The sequence below is a fragment of the Cydia fagiglandana genome, chromosome 14, assembly GCF_963556715.1.
Source record: "Cydia fagiglandana chromosome 14, ilCydFagi1.1, whole genome shotgun sequence".
Lineage (NCBI taxonomy): Eukaryota > Metazoa > Arthropoda > Insecta > Lepidoptera > Tortricidae > Cydia > Cydia fagiglandana.
In genome coordinates this window covers 17,789,366-17,809,045 of record NC_085945.1, presented here as the reverse complement: position 1 = coordinate 17,809,045, position 19,680 = coordinate 17,789,366, and the positions used below count along the sequence as shown (strand labels likewise).

Genomic DNA, 19,680 nt, shown 5'->3' with positions numbered 1-19,680 from the left:
ACATGACTTAGATTTCATGTTTTTTATTTAATACCTTTTTTTGCAAAAAGTTCATGTTCCTAGCTTAAAATTAAATTTACACCCCAAGATGAATTTCATCCCCCCCTTAGGGGTTGACTTTCCAAAAACGTTGCAGTTTGTTTAGGCTATTATGCCTTTCTAAGAAGTTTCAAAGCATTTGTAATGGATTCAAACTTTGAAACCCATTTTAACCCTGTTAGGGGATGCATTTAACAAAAACTGAAATTACTTTTATTGTCTTCTAATCGTATTCCCAAATACAAAGATTCAAGTCCCGCGCTCGAAAAAATTTTTGATATCCATACAAACTTTCAACCCCTTTTTCACCACCTTAGGGGATGAATTTTCAAAAACGCTGAAATTAGTTTTCTTGTACTTTAATTTAAAACGTTTTACAAAGTTTCAAGTTCCTTGCTTGAAATAAAATTTGCACCCGCAGACGAACTTTCATCCCCTTTTTAAGCCCCTTAGGGGTTGAAATTCCAAAAACGTCGCAATTACTTTTTTTTGTTATCGGCTATTATCCCTTTCTAAGAAGTTTCAAAACCATTTGTAATGGGTTCAAACTTTCAAACCCTTTTTAACCCTGTTAGGGGATGAATTTTACAAAACGCTGAAATTACTTTTCCTGTCTTCTAATAATATCCCCAAATACAAAGATTCAAGTCCCACACTCGAAAAAATGTTTGATATCCATACAAACTTTCAACCTCGTCTTCACCACCTTAGGGGATGAATTTTCAAAAACGCTGAAAGGTAACAAATTTTACACTCAGCTGTCTAATTTCCTATCTAAGCTCAAATCGGTAATTACTTTTTCTAACGTCTCAGATAAATTTTTGGTACTGGGTGATTTTAATATGAGTAGCATTCAGTGGTTGCCGGGTAATCCTGGTCTCCAGCCTTCAAATGTCACTAGTGATAAAATCAAGGAATTCATTGATGTGTTATATGATTGTAATTTAATGCAATTTAATAATAACCCAAATCGATTTGGAGGTATACTCGACCTAGTACTGTGTAATGACCTGGTGTGTGTTTCAGCGTCTGAGGATGCTCTAGTCCCTGAAGATCCATATCACCAGTCATTATTGATTCGGCCCGGTTTTATTGAACTTTGCTCCCTTCAGGCGCCGGTACGTACCACTTTTGCTTATAGCCGCGGTGACTACCACAATATACGTTCTCGTTTATCGGAGATAGATTGGGAAGTTGAGCTTAGAACTGGCGATATTGAGGCAGTGGTGGACTTTTTCTATTCTACTCTTTACAAGTTGAGAAGTCAATTCATTCCTACCAGAAAAAGCAAAAATACTAATTATCCGCCATGGTACACTCCAGCGCTAATTAAACTCATAAAGGAAAAATCTAAATTTCATAAAAAATATAAAAATTATAATAATAAGCGTGATGAGTTAACATTTAAATTACTTCGTCTAAGGTTGGTTAAAACAGAAGAACATTGCTATAAAAATTATATAAAATACGTGGAGGAGGCTATAACGAAAAACCCTAAATTATTTTGGACGTTCATGAAAGACAAAAGAAGACATGGCGCGCTACCTGCCACGATGACCTACCAGGATCAATCAAGTAGTGACGGGGCGGGAATAAGTGAGCTATTTAACTCGTTCTTTTCCTCTACATTTCTGAAACCCTCACAGAGCTGTTCCAGCGTGCCAGGTAATGTCCCAGATAGTTGTTTACCCACTCCCTGTGACATTTCTTCTATTGAAGTAGATAGCAACCAAGTTTATAAATTACTAAAGTCACTTGACCCTAACAAATCGGCAGGACCTGACACAATCCCGGCTACATTCCTTATTAACTGTGCGTGTGAACTTTCAACCCCAGTATCAATCATCTTCGGTCGTTCCCTTTCTGACGGGGCAATTCCAGTTATATGGAAATCGGCATATGTTACACCAATTCACAAATCAGGTTCAAAAAATAATATAGAAAACTATAGACCCGTTTCCAAATTATGTATCTTGGCTAAAGTTTTCGAGCGTATTGTTTATAATCAAGTTTATGTCAATATCAAGTCTAAAATCATTCCTCAGCAACACGGCTTTGTCGGTGGAAAATCTACCGTCACGAATTTAGTGTCTTTTAACGATTTTGTTTCATGCAATATGGGGAAAGGTAACCAAATTGATGTGATATATACCGATTATAGCAAATGTTTTGATCGAATAGATCATAACATATTATTATTCAAATTACAGACTCTGGGTATCCGTGGTGATCTTTTCAGGTGGTTCTCGGCCTACGTATTAAATAGAACTCAGGCTGTTGTTCTTAATGGCTTCAAGTCGTCCTGGATAAGGGTACCCTCCGGAGTTCCCCAGGGGTCATTGTTAGGGCCACTTTTATTTGTGATCTTTATCAACGATATTGGTTCAATTTTTATCAATAGTATGTTTCTGCTTTATGCGGACGATATGAAAATCTTCAAAATAGTTAATAGTGAATTTGACGCAAAATTATTGCAAGATGATTTAGATAGACTGGATTTGTATTGTAAAAACAACAATTTAGATTTAAATGTTTCAAAATGCTTTAGTATGAGTTTTACTAGGAAAAGAAATGTTTATAAGAGTGTGTACAAAATTAAATCACATAACCTTATAACTAAAAAGTCCTGCCGGGATCTAGGTGTCATTTATGATGATAAACTTACTTTTAATGAGCATGTAGAAAGTATTACTGACAAAGCCTATAAAGCTCTTGGCTTTCTGATTCGATCTGCTGGTGACTTTAAAAAAATGAAAACAATTAAAATCATATACTGTGCCTATGTAAGATCTCAACTCGAATATGCTTCTCAAATATGGAACCCGTTCTATAAGGTGTATGCAGAAAATATTGAAAAAATTCAGAAGAAGTTTGTTAGATTCCTCTCCTTTAAATTTAAGCTATCTATGGACAACTATCTTATGTCATGCAAAAAATTCCATCTTGTCCCTTTATTTAAGAGACGATTGGCAAATGACGTAAGTTTATTAATGAAAATTGCCCAAGGTATAGTCGATTCCCCGGATCTTGTGAGCAAAGTACAATTTTATATACCTGTCTCGCAACTGCGCAGAAGACCCTTGCTTCGCCTCCCTCTTTCTCGCAATAACATTCGTAAAAAATGTTTCTTCCCTCGTACAATCAGGTTATTTAATGAACTTAATGATATGCCCGATGTAGATTTGTTTCACAGCAAGATTAATAATGTTAAAAATATTATTTTCAATAGATAGTTAACGTTACCTGACTTAAGTTTGCGTTCATGGTTTATCAGGAATATTCCTATATAGTGTAATACTCTGCTAATTTGAGACCTTTATGTTTATGTTATTTAGCATTATATATGTGGAAGCTTGTAATTTGCATATAGTAGATAAGTCTATTAACCTATGTATATTAGGCAGTAAGCATCCCGAATAAAATAAAATAAAAAATAAAATAAAATAAAATAAATTAGTTTTCTTGTATTTTAATAATATATCTTTTAACGAAGTTTCAAATTCCTAGCTCAAAAGAAAACTTTAACCCCATACAAACTTTCATCCCCTTTTTAACCCTGTTAGGGGATGAATTTTACAAAACGCTGAAATTACTTTTATTGTCTTCTAATAATATCCCCAAATAAATAGATTCAAGTCCCGTGCTCAAAAGAATTTTTGATATCAATACAAACTTTCAACCCCTTTTTCACCACCCTGGGGGATGAATTTTCTAAAACGCTGAAATTAGTTTTCTTGTATTTGAATTTGATACTTTTTTACAAAGTTTCAAGTTCCTAGCTTAAAATAAAATTTGCACCCGAATACGAACTTTCATCCCCTTTTTAAACCCCTTAGGGGTTGAATTTCCAAAAACGTTGCAATCCCTTTTTTTTGTAATCGGCTATTATGCCTTTCTAAGAATTTTCAAAGCATTTGTAATGGATTAAAATTTTCAACCCCTTTTTAACCCTGTTACGGGATGAATTTTACAAAACGCTGAAATTACTTTTCTTATCTTTTAATAATATCTCTAAATACAAAGATTCAAGTCCACCACTCGAAAAAAATTTTGATATCCATACAAACTTTCAACCCCTTTTTCACCACCTTAGGGGATGAATTTTCAAAAACGCTGAAATTAGTTTTCTTGTATTTTAATAATATATTTTTTCACGGTGTTTCAAATTCCTAGCTTGAAAGAAAACTTTAACCCCATACAAACTTTCATCCCCTTTTTAACCCCCTTAGGGGTTGAATTTCTCAAAATTGCTTCTTATCTCTAGTACACTTTATAAATGCAATCTGGTATGCAAATTTCAACTTTCTGGATTTTGTAGTTTCGGCTGTGCGTTGATGAATCAGTCAGTCAGGACACTTGCATTTATATATATAGATGATATAATGCAAAGGAGTAGACGAATGGCCTGACAATAAGCGATTACCATCGTCCATGGACGCCCAGAGGGGTAGTATGTGCGTTGCTGGCCTTTAAGATGGAAGTACGCTCTTTCCTTGAAGGTTTGAAGGTCGTATCGGTCCGGAATACCGCGGGTGACAGTTCATTCCACAGTTTAGCTGTGCAAGGCAGGAAGTTCAGAATTGCCATCCATCTTTTAAGTATTCTAATGGCTCCTCTACACGATGGGCCAGCGCCGGCCACTCCAAGGGACGCATTTATGCGTTAGAGGGAGCAAGTGATATTGCTGTCATTCTACCGCATGGTCGCGTCCCTTGGAGTGGCTGGCCCTGGCCCATCGTGTAGATGAGCCATAAGTGGTGAAGATGGAAATGGTGTCGCTTAGGGCGATAGCGGAAAGAAGAGGAAGGGATTAATGTGAACAATCCCTTAGATTTAATGTTGTTGTTTATAACCGACGCACAGCCTTTAATAATTTTTTGAGATGAATAACATTTTTTTTTGTTTTTCATTGTTTGTTTCATCGCAACCCGTTCGACATTAATTTAACTCTGTAACATTCTGAAAACAATAACCTTTGAAGCTCATTGAACTTAAAAATATTATTTGTCAATACAAAATGCCATTGTGCTAACCACTTTAATAACTGGAGCCTAAGTCATATTGGGCTAGAAGGACATAAATATTACTATTAAAAAATAAATATTATGAGATAATCTTACACAGGCCTTTGCAGCAGCAGCAGCAGTGGGACACCTTATAGGCTCGTAAAAAAAATCTTACACAAATTGACCTAGCCCCACATTAAGCTCAATAGGTACCTAAGGCTTGTATTGTGGGTACTAGATGACGATATGTATAATAGATAGGTATATTATGTATAGATAAATACTAAAATACATAGAAAACATCCGTAACTCAGGAATTATCAGTGATGAATACAAAAATAAATGCCCTTAACAGGATTTGAACCCGGGACATCCTGCTTCATAGGCAGGGTCACTACCGACTAGGTTAGAAGGCCGTTAAACCATTACCGAGATAGCAATAGGCAATAGGTACCGCTTTCTCCCTTTAACGCTCTGCACCCTATAAGTCGCACCAAACAAAGTCTGCAGCGGATTTGATAACCCACGCAGTGTAAGTGTTATGTATACGTCATAATTTTATAGAAGTTTGACGTTTAAAATAACAGTTGCACTGCGGGGCTATCAAAATCACTGCAGACTTTTTACGGTCTGACTTATAACGTTGGATCAACATGAGGTTTTATAGTTTATCATCATGGCCGACACTTTATCGCATGCATGACACGATATACGACAAAGCAACCATCTTGTCACTACTCGTGTCACTAATGTCAGTGTCATCTAATTCGCACTATCACACAATCTGCTACTAATTTGCAGTAACATGACAATAGCCAGTGAAAACTATGATAAGCATTTCTGCCACAATGGCGGCAATTACTTGCAATTATGATGTACACAGGTGATTTCGTGATGACTAAGATTGTGAGCCAACTGCCCAGATTATTGTGCTCCTTAAATTCAGTTTTTTTGATGTAAAAACTTCTTTAGCGGCGCTGTGCACTTTTTGTGATGGGGAAATAGTACATTTCGATGCTAGTGCGGAAGGTATGTCATTACTTCACGAGTACCGAGATATCTTGCCACGAGCCGTAGGCGAGTGGCAAGACTCGGGACGAGTGAAGAATGACACTTCCGCACGTGTATCGAACGACGTTTTTTAATACAGTTGCGAAAAAATAAGAAAAACATTGTTAATCGTACACTAAACAAAAGTGGTAACAGTGACAGCTCGGTTAGACGTAGTCTTTAAGTATATTATATCTATGGGCGTTTGGCAGCTATTCCGTTCCATTCAGTCAACTTATTAAGAACGGAATTTTCAATATTGAATATTAAAAAATAAACGTGTTATAATGATGAAGAGGTAAGTAATTAAATATGAAATATGTAATATTTTTCGTATTCTTACATTAACGGTAGGTTTTTATGCTGATTACGACGTTTAAAGGAAACTAATATTAACACTCATCAATAAGTAGTCGTGAATTGGAACAAGTATAAATTTAAAAAAATTGGAAAAGTAAAAAGCACTAGTTCGAGATAACCAACTTTCCGCACGCTAAACAGCTACGTAAAGTAGCACTTTTTGAGCAACTGTATTAAAAAAAATGTTAAACTCGCGAGAACGTAAGACGTAAGACGTAATAAGACTTCGTAAGACGGACACGGGACCTGATCGAAAAACTGTTACAATGTCATTCAGTTTTCACTTCTGCCGGCACTCCTGGAGTGCAACCCGTTGTTTTCTTTTTATTTCTTAATTTTTATGTCCAACTGGATATTAATATAGTAATTAGGATATTTTAGTAAATATCCTTGTATCTGACTTTAAAAACTGATTCAATAATATTGCAAATTTCGTGTGCGTTTCAACAATTGGTCTGGTTTGACTGCTTTCAAGCCTTACGTTTAAACCAATCCCAAATCAACTCAACACAGATGTAAAAAAATTGCATAATAATTGTCTTCTTAAAACACATGCAATATGAAGTACAGTCAAAGAATTTAATTTCCTGTCCATTATGTACTCGTACTTTGTCACAGTGACATCAGTATGAGGTCTCTAGCGTATTTTATATTGATTGTCACTGTGACAAGGTACGAAATGGGTCGGAAATTAAATTCTTTGACTGTAGGTACCTACTAGCAAAACTAATTAGTCATGTATCATGTATCCTAGAAATTATACTTATTGTGTAGATAAAATCTAGATATTCTTTATGCTGCCTTTGTACTTGGTCATTGGTCAAGACGCTAGATTGTATAATTATATTACGCAATCAGGATCAGATGATTACTACGTCATTATTTATCTTAGTCTCGGTAGGTAGTTTTTTAACCTCAAGAACGCGTTGTAAAAGCCGTAACACACTACCGCACCGCACCGCACCGCGACTTGGTGCGATGCAGTGACTTATATTTGTGGAGCATTGTATGTAACAATAAAGTTGTAACTTCTAGTATAATAAATAATTAAATAAATAATAATAATATGGGAACTGCACGCCGACGTTGCAGTTGGGGTCCATATTGGGTCGCATAATAATTGATTGTCCTAATGTAATGTTGCGCATAAAACTCATTTCGCATAGTTGTTATTGTGCTGGAAATATTAACATTTCTGAAAAATTATAACACAAACCTAACCTAACCTACCCTATTCTACACAACCTATGCAAAATATTTTCGAAATACTTTCAGTTTGAACTGGAGAAAAAATATGCGAAAAGAGATTTATGCGTAACATTACATTATGACAATCAATTATTATGCGATGAGATATCCCTATATGGATCCCTTACAGTGGTTCTGGATAAATAAAGAGTTTGAAACTGTTATTGAATTTATCGCGTATGAAAATAGCCTAAAAACTCTATATTTACTTACGAGATTAAGATCCATTTTAATCACTACACCTTATATTATAAACAAAGTACCCCATCGCGTCCGTCTGTGTGTATGGTATGTTCGCGAAAAAACTTAAAAACTACTGGTTTTCACCTATCAATAGAGTCATTTTGAGGAAGGTTTACGTGTATCATTTGTTAAGTTTTTGTGTAACCCGTGCGAAGCCGGGTCGGGGCTATTTCTAATTATATATTGGGCCCGATTAGGATTTTGAAATAAACATCTATTAGACATCTTTTAGACATCACCAAGATACGATAACGATATGTTATAAGATCTAACCTGTCAAATTTTACATTTGCGTGATTCTGGAGATACTCTTGAACGATTTCCACAGGATATGACTTAGAGATGCAATTCATATCTAATTGATACCTTACTCTATCTGACGTAAAAGTGACATTGGTTGCCCGAATTGCGCTGCAAAAGAGAACTAGTTGATATCTAAACTATAACGTATCTAGAATGGATCTAGTACGTCTCGTCTCTTGTGAATATCCTGAAGTTCGAATACGGCAGTTTGACATTTGAGCATCCTATTATGTAATGAACAACATCTAACAACTATGCAAATAGGTGTATAATAATCATAATATATGTAAATGATCACATACCACAATCATCTCCATACTCATTGTTTCTTACATTACATATTTATGTAATCCCATTACAATTCAATTTTCTACGCAATCCTTCATTTCAATTCTCGAATTCAGTTCAAGGCGTATGTCCGTCTCCATACACCACATTATTATGAAACCATTTTACATTTAGAATCGAGTATAATTTTTGTACGTAAGTTGTCTGAGATGAACGAATAATGACCCTCTAAACCAGCGGTCGGCAACCTTTTAGCAGCCGAGGGCCACATAGCAGTTAACGAAGTGGACGCGGGCCGCACTTTGTTAGTATTTATGACTTTATCAGACATTGTCGTTTGTCAATATTACATACAAAATAGCCAGGGAGGCTCGCGGGCCACGAGTGAGAGGTTCGCGGGCCGCTGGTGCCGACCGCTGCGTAAATAATAGCGGAAGTTACTGAATTCTACTTTTAATATCTGGGAGACCGAGCTTTGCTCGGAATACATATAAAATCTCAAAAATTCGCGTTTTCCTGGGGACAAGACCTAGCTAGATCGATTTTTCGATCCTGTACGAAAATGTAAGCTTTCATAAAACCAATTTTATTGTCTTTTTTTTTTCAAACCACGTTTTTCCGTGTCATCCGCACGTACTAAGAGACACTATACTAAGTGAATTGATATAAAACATATATAATGACTACACATAAACCTGGCACGATTGTGTTTTAAGTTGCCCAAGACTCTGCCCTTTTGTAGCGCTCCTATTATACTTTAAGGTCACTTGTCTTACCTTAAAACGTCTTAAGTGACAAGGATTTCAAAATAATATAATCCTTTTTGTGTAAACAAGTAGGTTATCCCTTTAAGGTTTGGTCAATGATATTTGCTGTGTTCAAAGCGTGAAACTGATTTTAGTTATATAGGTTACATGTTGCTTAACATTCTTCTAAATACATATAACAATCAACAAATCTTTAGTTTATGTTTACCTATAGCTAAGTATTAAAGTTTACAAAAATCTAACAAATTGAAGTCTGTAGAAATTTAACTAAATTTTAACTACATATTAATTTCTCATGCTCTGAAAGTGGGTCGTTGTTATTCCAAAAAGTGTGCAGTAAATGATACGTTTCTGCTCTAGAGCACTGTACTTTCTAAATAAAGACAAGTAATACAAACAAACGCGGACTTATGGGATCTCTTCCAGAATTATATAATGTGATTCTTTACATTTGCATTTTTATATTAACTAAAAATTTCGTTCTCAAACGAAACTTTTATTTCCAGACTACCTACCGTAAGTATTACAAAGCTTGCAAGCATTGCATACCTACTTATTGAACCTAATTACCATCACGTAATACCTAATCTACTAATCAATAGTTACTTCAACTTTCAGTGTCTTCATCAATAAATACCAGTACAATTATCCGAGCATCCTTATCTCAATCTAATTGCCACGACGATCAAATCGCCGCGACCCCTAGATGAACGATATGATAATTACCGTGCCATGGCCCACGATACATGTCGGTAGTCTCTTTGTTTTAAGTCCGTGACCTACACGATGTTATAGGATCAATTTGCTGATGATATGGTAGTTATTAAACAATGGTTAGATGTATGTTAAGATTATTATTGTACAGAGCCAGAGATGATATTCTGTAGTCGTGCTAGCGCAAATAATGATTTTTTCACCTCAGCAGCACGAACAAGGGTACTTTGCTTCTTAAAAACAGTGAGCAAAATGCGATTTTGCTCACTGAGTCATTTTGTCTCACGCAGTGAGCAAAATCGCATTTTGCTCACTTAGTGAGACAGTATGAGTGAGCCAAATCGCATTTTGCTCACTGAGTGAGACAAAATGTCATTCAAGTGACTTTTATAGTCAAATGTCATTTCAACATGCGGGGTCTAATACAAGTTCGATATACTTGGGTTCTATTATCTCTGTTCTCTAGGTATGTTCTCACTGCTTAGGGTGAAAAATTTTGTGTACTACACGAGATCAAAGTTATTTACATCTCGTGCGCTTTTGAATCCCTTACTACGCTCAAGATTCTAAATTAAATTATTATAGAATCTTTCGCTTGCAAGGGACTCAAAATAAGCACTCGAAGAAATATCAAACTTTGATCTCTTGTTGTACAAATAACTATTTTAAGAAGTTCCATTTGATAGATATGCGGACACAATCTTAACGCTACGTCTTACGTAGGCGAACAACGCGCGAACGCGGCGCGGCGCGGCGCGGCGAAAGCGGCCGCCGCCGCGCCGCGCCGCGCCGCGCCGCCTGACATTCGCGTGCAAATCGCGCCGCACCGCGTTCGCAACGAGATCGCTTACGTAGGACACTTCTATGGGCATCAAAGGATTGATTTCGCCGCGCCGCGCCGCGCCGCGTTCGCGCGTTGTTCGCCTACGTAAGACGTAGCGTAACGGGGCCCGCAGATTACCAGTTCGCCGGACGATATCAGCCTGTCAGTTAAACGCAAAATTTGACAGCTCCGAACAACTGACAGGACTGGCTGATATCGTCCGGCGGACTGGTAATCTTTGGGCCCCTCAAGTATAACGCAAGGAGGTTATTAGGTTTGTGCAGTCATAGAAAAAACGTAAATATAATCGAATGTGAAAATGTATACTCCCAAATACGATTTCATGTTTTTTTGTTAAATACTTTATTTACTTTACCCGATTAGGTACAATAAAACCACAAAAGAAAGAATGAGCGCGCCGCTGTTTAATGAACAAACCAAATAAATAATAGTAAAGAATTGAATTTCATTAACATTTTTGCTAACCGTTTTGTCAAGATCATAGGTTGGTTGTATTGGAAAGGTAACCAAATAGACCAAATAAAATGAGGACATATTTTTTCCGGTAAAGAAGGAAGGATATGTAGAAAATATGAAAATCCCTAATTCTAACACAACAGTTCAAGTACAACTTTAAATAAAAGTGCCCATATAATAGACATGGCGTTATTCTATTAGGTATAATGTTGCATATTTATAAGAAAATAATATGTAGAAATCACAAAGAACCCGGTTGCTATGCAAACTAGCTATCAAGGAAATAACATATCCAATACCACAACAATAACAATATCTATCTGATGCATAATTGCATATATCACAATATATCGATACTTGCTCATATCTCGATTATTAACCTTCAAATGAGAATGATAACAGGAACTTATACTTTGATCAACATATTCCAGTATACAATGTATATTAAACCGTTATACAGTGTACATGAAACTAAATATAAATACATTATAAGTTAAGTAGGTAAGGTAGGTAGGTATTGTAAAGTTTCTATTTGTATTTCAACTAAGTATATTTAAGAATGATTAGTAAAAATTATTCGAATCTGCTTTGGTGTCCATGACTGCCTGCGTTGATGACCACTTACTAGGATGGACTTTCTATTTAGGTACTACTTTATCTACTATTTTATATTTCAAACATTGAAACACTAAAGATGCATCCATGAATCAAGTCAAGCCGAAAGGGTGGTGTGAATATTTATTAAGGGGCTCCCACGCCAATGACCTTCGATCTGAATCCCTTAGTTTTCTAATGTTTTTTGTAGCTTATCATATTAACAGCAACGGCTTTAAGCAATATAGTATCCAATATTTACTTTAAAGTTCGTGGTCTTCGAGATATTTGGCATCAAAGTTGAACAATTTTAGACTAATAAACTGGTTTTCTGGCCATATCTTTTGTATTAATTAGTTTAAAATTAAAACCTTGGACACGATTTTCGAGACTTCAAAGACGAACCCAAATATGTAGATTTCGTACATGTAAGACCCTTCACTGCAAACTAGATACGAAAAAAGTGTTTTTTAGACAATGTTTAAAAAATTCATAAAAAATATAAGTATACATTTTTTTCAAAATCCGGTGGACAAAACCGGAGATAAAAGATTGAAGAACCAGTAACACACATGTAAGACCCTTCACTGCAAACTAGATACGAAAAAAGTGTTTTTTAGACAATGTTTAAAAAATTCATAAAAAATATAAGTATACATTTTTTTCAAAATCCGGTGGACAAAACCGGAGATAAAAGATTGAAGAACCAGTAACCGTTTGTCTTATAATTCTATCTGTAGTGCAAAAAAAGGAGATACGATTCAAAACTTGTCAAAAATCGATGAAAACCTCGAGTAGCCCCTTAAGTAGTTTCTTCTTGAAAAACACTTAGCCAAAAGTTGTTATACACAGGCACACGTGCGTTATAGATTCACTTTCTCCTGTTAACTATTTAAACAATTAGTAATACGACGAAAGACAAATATATTGAACATTAACACGCATAGCAACAAAATGTTAAAATACGAGTAACTAACGATTTTATAATCCACATTTTATTTATTCGTGCCAAAGATTTCGCGATATTTCTCAGAAATTTCAGCATTTTATTAACAAACTTAATGTAATTTTAAATACCTAAATGTAGTCTAAATTAACCGTAAATAATATAATATCCCAGTGCCCTTAAATATCAAACATTAAACGCAGCATACGGACAATTCTTAATTTACTTTGATAGAAACCTTCTATTAAACCTTAGTGTTCGCACCTGGCTGTTGTAAATCCGCACTTATTCACTGCACTTTAAAGTTCACTTTCCTATCACTAAACACTGTTACTTTTACTACTACACTTCACTGTATCACTGTCACTTTATTTTTGGTTACTGACTTGACCATGGAAACTGTTTGACTCCCTTGTTTTTGGAAAACATACCGTTAGCTAGTTTGCATTTTAAAAAGAGACATCTAGCGATCAATTCAGTAATTAATTTATAGTATGTACATTTATGCGGCAATTTTAAATCTCAACATCCTCCGCCGCCAAGGAAGTATTCCTTGATCACTAGTTAGGAAGTCGACACAGCTTGGTAATCGGCCGTTGTGTGATCCCGAAAGCTGTGCGAATGTCATACATACGAGTCAACCCATCAGTGCCAGGGTACTTCTTAAGTACTCTACCTACTCTCCAGTTTGCTGGTGGAAATCTTCCATCTTTGATCAATACCAGTTCTCCAAGTTCTAAATCCTTCTTAGGTGTATTCCATTTTGGACGCAATTGCAAACGAGAAAGGTATTCGCTTTGCCATTTAATCCAAAAATCTCGTAGCATGCGTTGGGTTAGTTGCCATCTCGATAAGCTGGATATGTTACTCTGCTCATTACTGCGATCTGGTAAGCAAATCAAGGGTTCACCGACCAGAAAATGTCCTGGTGTCAAATAATCTAAATCATCGCCTAATGGAGCCAATGGACGTGAGTTTAGGCACGCTTCAACTTGCGAAAGGACCGTATAAAATTCTTCAAACGTCAGGGTTGCGTCTTGCATTATTCTTTTCAGATGATACTTCGTCGATTTTACACCGGCCTCCCATAGTCCTCCAAAGTTTGGTGCTCCAGGGGGAATATATCTCCAGCGAGTTCCTCTGTCGTCTAAACTTTTCAGCAAGTCTTCTGGGATTTCGTTGCGACCTTGTTGCCACATCTTCAATAATTCTTTTTCAGCTGCAACGAATGTTGTACCATGATCACTCCAGAGTTCTTTGCAATGACCACGTCTAGACACAAATCTTTTGAAGGCAGCGATAAACGCTTCTGTGGTCATATCGCTGACTAGTTCCAAATGTATGGCTTTGGTAGACATACACACGAATAAAGCAATATATGCCTTGTATGTCTTAGCTCCTCGACCTTTACTCATTCTGCATGTGATGGGACCGGCAAAGTCAACACCGCTGATAAGGAAAGGGCGTGAAGGTTTTACTCGAACTTCCGGTAAGTTGCCCATCAACTGAGTATTCGTCTTCGCATTGTATCTTGCACACGTTATACACTTCTTGTAAAATTGCTTTATTGAAGAACCTCCTTTAATAATCCAGTATTTGCTTCTCAAATATGGTGTCATGAGATGCGGCCCTCCATGAAGAGTGTTTTTGTGAGCATCATCCAACAAAACAGGTAACAATATGTTGTTTTTAGTTATTATAACAGGATGCTTCTGATCCATACTCAACTCTGCGTGCTTCAGTCTTCCTCCTAATCTCAAAAGACCTTTATCATCAAGATAAGGTGTGAATTGCAGTAGACGACTGCTTTTCTTAATAGCTTTTCCACTTTTCAGGTGATCAATCTCTTCAGGAAATTCTATCTCTTGGGACATCTTTAAACACAAGGTAAGTGCTTCATCTCTTTCTTCACAGGTTATATGTTTACTAACATTCTTTTCTTTTTTCAGGATCTTCAGCCATCTTCTACAATATGAAATAACGTCCAGAAGTTTTTGCAGTGACGAGTATTTCTTCAGTAAGGTAAGCTTTTCAGAGTCTGTTTCTATGGTTGTTGTCTTACATTTTACTAACAAGCGTTTCTCTAGCTCTGTTTCAGGTATGGAGTCGACGGGTATGGTGAAATCAGGTTCTCGTAAGAATTCCGGACCATTGAACCATAACTGATTTTGTTTCAGCTTGCTGGGTGACAGACCTCTGGAAGCTGGATCTGCTGGGTTATCCTTGGTATTTACATATAACCAGTGTGTGTCTAAATTGCTCCTTATGTCAATCACTCGATTTTTGACATAGGGTGTCCATCTGTTTGGATCTCCTTTAATCCAGGCTAAAACCACTTTGGAGTCTACCCACGCGTAGGTTTGTTGCAACTCGATATTTAGAACTCTCATCACGTGTTTCATGAGTTTGCTAAGTAGAGAAGCTCCACATAGCTCAAGGCGTGGCAAAGACAATGGTTTAACAACTGGTGCAACTTTTGTTTTTGCTGTAATTAGAGCCACTTGACATTGTGATCCATCTTTGGGTATAACTCGAAGGTACACGACTGCTGCATATCCTGTCTGGCATGCGTCAGAAAATCCATGTAACTCGATCGCTGAATTTTTACTAGAACCAGTCGAACGATCAATCTGTATCGCTGATAACGCAGGTAAGTCTTCTTGGTACTGGATCCATTCTTCTTTTAGATCTGTGGGTAGTTCCTCATCCCAATCTAGCTTTTCCAGCCATAGCTTCTGCATGAACATCTTTGCCTTCATGATTGCTGGTGCTAACCAACCCAACGGATCGAAAAGTGAAGCGATCTGTCCGAGTACATTTCTCTTTGTGACAGGTTTCTCAGTATTTATCTCTTTTTGTGTAACTTTGAGTTTGTCTTCATCAATATTCCAAATTATTCCGAGTGTCTTTATTTGGCTCTTTCTATTCATGTCTACTGTATTTGAACTCTCTCTCTTTTCAGGTTGTATGGCCGACATAAATTCTCTGCTGTTAGAAGCCCACTTTTGTAACTCAAATCCACATTTGCTCATCACTTTGTTCAGCTCTTCGTGTGCTTCTATTGCTGACTTCACATCATCGAATCCTGTAAGTACATCGTCCATGTAAAAGTCTCTGTCTATAATTTCAGATGCTATAGGGAATGCGTCTTTCTCTTCTTTGGCCAGTTGTTTTAGTGTCCTTATTGCCAAATATGGTGCTGATGCTGTGCCAAATGTTACTGTAAGCATTCTGAAATCTTGAATCTCTTCTTTTGGATCGAATCTGTACAGAATTCTCTGGTAGTCAGTGTCTGCTTCTCGAACTTTGATCTGTCGATACATCTTTACGATATCTGCCACAAAACATATCTTGTTTTGTCTCCATCTCATGATGACGTCTCTTAACTCTTCTAGCAGAGTCGGTCCAACCAGTAGTTCGTCATTGAGAGATACTCCATTAGATCCTTTACAGGATGCGTCAAAAACTACTCTAACTTTCGTGGTCTCCCGATCCTCGCGAACCACAGCATGATGTGGAAGGTAGACTGTTTTCTCATCTTTCTCAGGCTTGCCTACCGGTTCCATGTGTTTCAAGGTAAGGTACTCTTTAATCACGTTATCGTACTCAGTTTTCAATTTGCTGTTGTGTGCTAACTTCCTCTCTAGACATTCAAGTCTCTTGACAGCAATTGAACGGGAATTTTCGGGAACAATCGGTGTATCTCGTACGAATGGTAGTCCAACAATGAATCTTCCATCCTCATCTCTCGCTAGTGTTTTCTCATAAATCTCTTCAGCTCTCTTCTCTTGAGGCGTCAGAGTGTCTTTGCTCTCATTATCTAGCGTCTCCGATTCCCAAAATCTTTGCAGCATGTTGTCTAGACTCACACTCAAATGCATGCTAACAATTCTTCCATTCTTCCCGTGCTCTTCGGCGGGTGCTCCGCCTGAAATTATCCATCCGAATAACGTCTGTTGCGCTATCGGTGATCCTGGTTTGCCCTTGATGACTCCACTCATTAAAATGTCTGTATAGACATGCACACCAAGTAACAAATCTATCTCTCCAGGATTGTAGTATGTGGGATCAGCTAACTCCAAACCATGTAGTTGAGACCATTGTTCTTTATCGATCTTCGTAACAGGCATTATGTCAGTAACTTCCTTCGTCACGTAGGCGGTGCAGTTCAGCTTGTAGCTCTCATTAATTCTCGACACAATTTGTATCTCCGCCGCGTGCTTGATTGGAGTCGACATCTTCGCAACACCTGTCACTTGACCTTCCACCCTTGTTCGTTTGAGTTGTAGTTTGTTGACTGTCTCCTCTGATATAAATGACTCTTCCGAACATGGATCTATGAGTGCTCGAACTACTTGTGCTCCTCTGTTTGTCATAATATTCACTAGTGCTGTAGCTAAAAGAGTAACCCGTCTCTGAGAGGCACAGTGAGATACTATGTTGATTGTTGGTGTAGCTTGCTCTTTGTTTTCTTTCTCTGGTTTTTCTTCGAGTGATACAGTGTTAGGTTTAGTAACGTGTAATAGTGTGTGATGCTTCCTCTTACAACGCAGGCATGACGTATTACGTTTGCAAAATCTCACGCTATGTCCAGGCCGTAGACAGTTGAAGCAAAGACTCCTAGTTTGAACCTCCTTGGATCGTTGCTCGGGATCCAATTTAGCAAACTCCTTGCAGTTGTAGATGAAATGATCTTCGTTACAGAAACCGCATTGTTGGTTGGAGTCTGTGTTACTGCTAGGCGTAGCAGTTGCATGGAACGTCTTGGCTCTAACTTGAGGCTTCTCTTTTGGGTGCGCAGTTTGAACCATCTCCAAAACTCTAAATCTTCCCTCCAAAAATTTGCTGAATTGTTCCAATGTCGGCAAGTCTTCCACAGATAATGTCTTCAGATCCTCTTCCCAGTGCTTGTGTGACTCTGTATCTAACTTGTGTACCAATAGATGTATTATGATTGGATCCCAGTTATCGATACTAATGTCATTGTTCTTCAAGCTGTTCAGACATTCTGTAGAAATATCCAGCAATTCTTTGACACCTTTGGCAGATTCAACGCTCAGTTTCTTTTGACCCAAAAATCTATTCAAGATTGAGTTAACCATAATCCTCTTGTTATTGTATCTGTTGTGTAAGGTATTCCATGCTACTTCATAATTTTTCTCAGTAATTTGAATGTGCTTCAGCAGTTGTTCAGCTTCGCCACTAAGACTACTCTTTAAATAGTGCAATTTCTGCACTGGGCTCAATGAACTCTGATTATGAATGAGAGATGTGTAGAGATCCTTGAAAGTCCCCCAATCATTGTAATTTCCATTGAACTGTGGTATATTAATCTTAGGTAGCTTCACTTCCTGGCTCTGTGGTCTGATGGATTGCTTCTCCGTTCCTGATGTATGACTCGTTTGCTCTCCTTCTAATTTCGCAAGTATCTCCGCTTTGGTATCTATATACAACTCTTCTCCATTGTCGTATATCTCTTGCGTAAAATATTCGTGACTATTTCGCTGTTCTGTTGTCGCTATCTTCACTATCTCTCGGTGAGTGTTTTGAAAAACTTCCCAAAGTTTGTCTAAATTCTCCACTCTGACTTGCAAGTATGACTTGGTTAGTCTCGCCTTGGGACACTTCTTGAAGTTTGTAGCCGTTTTCTGAAGAAGATGTAAGTTATCCGCTTGTACTACGAATAAGGCTTCCATTTTGACTAAGTTCAAATTCCAAGAATTTTCTAAGTTCCAAACTTCTAAGACAAGGTTAGTGAAAAATATTCAAAGTCTTTTAATCACAGAATTTTTCTATGTCCTAAATTCTATGAAAATTTTCTAAGTCTCGGACACTCGAAAATTAGACTATGTCCAAAACACTACGAAATATTCTAAGTCCCAAATATCGCGGAAAATTTTACAAGTCCAAAGCACACTTCGCGAAATTCTAAGTTTAAATAAACGGAACGATCTTACTCAATTATAGTCCTTAGTGCAATCCGATAGAGTCCACTTTGCACTGCACTATCACTCGCGTCACAGCCTGATCCGGCTCGAAGGACCAAATGTTCGCACCTGGCTGTTGTAAATCCGCACTTATTCACTGCACTTTAAAGTTCACTTTCCTATCACTAAACACTGTTACTTTTACTACTACACTTCACTGTATCACTGTCACTTTATTTTTGGTTACTGACTTGACCATGGAAACTGTTTGACTCCCTTGTTTTTGGAAAACATACCGTTAGCTAGTTTGCATTTTAAAAAGAGACATCTAGCGATCAATTCAGTAATTAATTTATAGTATGTACATTTATGCGGCAATTTTAAATCTCAACACTTAGAAAACCAACCGTTTTACAAAAAACCTTCTCTTTGTTACAGATAACCTGTCACATGCCTGACGTCTCCGCGTCTCCAAATCCAACAGTATACCAAACTATGAGTATAGAGTTTTCTAGATAACACTAGTATTTCCGCGATGGCGTCAGTGGCGGTATGGACCTTCGTGTTGTGCGTGGTGGGGAGGAGTTTAGCGCTGGACAATGGTCTGGCCATGACGCCGCCGATGGGGTGGTTGGCCTGGGAACGGTTTAGGTGCAACACTGACTGTAAGAATGATCCTGAGAATTGTATAAGGTGAGTTATTACACTACAAATAAATCTCTTCTATCATTTTCTGATTCGTTATCAAATGTCGGCCGACTTTTTCGGTACTTAGCAATGTATGCCTACATTCAGACACCCAGAGCAGTGTCATACAGCGCGATTCGGGAAATCAATTAGAGATTCACTAGATATGAAATAGTAAAGATATGTGACGTTACGTTTTACGGCAAAA

The 19,680-nt window shown here is 37.3% G+C and overlaps 1 protein-coding gene across 2 annotated transcripts in view; it reads left to right on the top strand.

Annotated features, from left to right (window-relative positions):
- LOC134670916 (alpha-N-acetylgalactosaminidase) overlaps positions 1-19,680 on the top strand; it is a 115,423-nt gene that overhangs the window by 47,703 nt on the left and 48,040 nt on the right. For both annotated transcript variants that reach the window (XM_063528748.1, XM_063528749.1), the window contains exon 2: positions 19,224-19,478. In XM_063528748.1, coding sequence (XP_063384818.1) covers positions 19,321-19,478 — 158 coding nt within the window. In that variant the 5' untranslated portion in view covers positions 19,224-19,320. The remainder of the gene's footprint in view (positions 1-19,223; positions 19,479-19,680) is intronic.